The 1,825-nt window shown below is 40.9% G+C and overlaps 1 protein-coding gene across 1 annotated transcript in view; it reads left to right on the top strand.

Moving 5' to 3' along the window:
* Positions 1–1,235: 1,235 nt before the first annotated feature.
* Positions 1,236–1,825, top strand: part of LOC101862735 (FAD-dependent oxidoreductase domain-containing protein 2) — a gene marked incomplete at its 5' end in the record, with an annotated part of 22,807 nt that continues 22,217 nt past the window's right edge. Inside the window, 1 exon segment of the mRNA XM_013083698.1 lies at positions 1,236–1,423. Coding sequence (XP_012939152.1) covers positions 1,252–1,423 — 172 coding nt within the window.

Raw genomic sequence — 1,825 nt, 5'->3', positions numbered from 1 at the left:
TGTATGTGTTTATGTGTGTGTGTGTGTGTCAGTTTGTGTGTGTGTGTATGTAATATATTACAGAACTAACGCTAACATTTTTTAAAATTCAGCTGACTATGAGTGAACGAATATCTCTTCAATTTCAATAAATATTTACTTAAACACTATCTCACTTCATCATCAACACCGCCATAATTTATCTAAAATCCCCCTTGCTCTCAGATCCTTGACAGGCGTCTATATTTTTTTATCTGCATCTGTAAAAGTTACTTGTTCTAACAAATATTTTCGTAAATACTCTGTTGGACACTATCATACCCATATTTCTCTACTGAATCCGATGGCGTTAATGTCATCGAAATGGGCAAGGGACAAAAAACATAGAAAAAAGCAATCAAAAAAATTAATAAAACATCTAGTGTAGTAGCATGCACCTCATGAGGGTGGGGGTGCTGAAAATCCCCCCCTACCCCACCCCTTTATAAAAGTATTCCCTGTGAAGATTGCACATTCAAGGCATGGTACTTACACCCTTGAATTTAGCAGCACTTCTCGCGTCATACTGGAAATATTATCCTTCGAATTATTATAAAAAGAACACTTTTCCCCACGGAATGGACGATGTTAACGTGTCGTCTTTTGATGTAGTGTCTTTCTGTATTGCGACCATGACTTGCCTTGCGATCATAAACTCTAATTTCAGCCGTCTTTTACGTTCTTGATCTTAAAGAATTATAGCCTGGCTGGCAATTTATCGGTCTTCCATAGCTCGTTCTTTAAAGGCAGGCTGCTGCTATTATGTCGAGATTGGGGCCTTTGAAAAACTAAACTCTTCGATTTTTCTCTACGTTAATGCAAGCACGCCACCTTTGAGAAAGGTATCAAAAATGAAGGTGCTTTTTGTCATTTAATGGAATGCATTTGGTCAAAATCATTTTTATTTTTGATGTTGTTTTGATTAGGTTTTATTGTTGATGGAGTGGTTTGAAAGAGGGTTCTGACACTCATGTTGTTTTGTGCGTGAGAGGGGTCACGTAAAATATTCCACAACTTTAGTTGGATGGGGGGGTGTCATTTTGTTTGCTGATATTTTATTGTTTTTGTTTTGTTTTGTTTTATTTTTGTTTGCTTTGTTTTGTTCTGTTGAGGAGGAGGGGAGTTGTTTTTTATTGGGGGGGGGGTTACGAAAGGGAGGGGGTTACAAAATTCAAATCCCTGACCTTGTACCAAAGCATTTTGATATCCCACGACAGCGCCTGTACAACAAAGATGCTCTTCCCGCTCTTGCTTTGTCTCCTGGCATTCATCGCCCCGCTGGCTCGGTCCTGCATCTATCACGACTACTGCGTAGTCGGGGCTGGACCCAGTGGCCTGCAGATGGGATATTTCCTGGAGAGCAAAGGTCGAGACTATGTTGTGTTTGAGCGATCGAATAGTGCAGGTATGAGCCCACTTGTGTTTTGTTTTAATAAGGTTTTACGGCGCTCGCAACTGCATAAAGTCATATGAGCGCCTAGGGGTGGATGTCAACAGAAAAGTCCAAACAGGGAATCAGGCTTACCCTGCTCACCTCTCTCGCCCCAGCAGCACAAAGTCTGCTTCGACTATCAAGGCACCCCGGAAATAACAGTTCACAAGAGAGTGACAAACATTCCAAAGAAATAGAGGAAAAACTGACGATAGTAAAGACGAGGAAAGAAAAAGCAACAGTTCCTCCTTTGTTGTTCTAGCACAGTATGAACATGACATTGATAAATCAGCCCACTTACAAGTCTACCGTGCATGAGAACATGTTAATATCCTCCCTTTGGGAATGGCCTAAAGACGCTTCAGACAGTGGCTC

This window comes from Aplysia californica, unplaced genomic scaffold, assembly GCF_000002075.1.
Source record: "Aplysia californica isolate F4 #8 unplaced genomic scaffold, AplCal3.0 scaffold00249, whole genome shotgun sequence".
NCBI lineage: Eukaryota > Metazoa > Mollusca > Gastropoda > Aplysiida > Aplysiidae > Aplysia > Aplysia californica.
The sequence above is the reverse complement of the archived record's forward strand: the minus strand, read 5'-3'. Positions and strand labels throughout refer to the sequence as shown.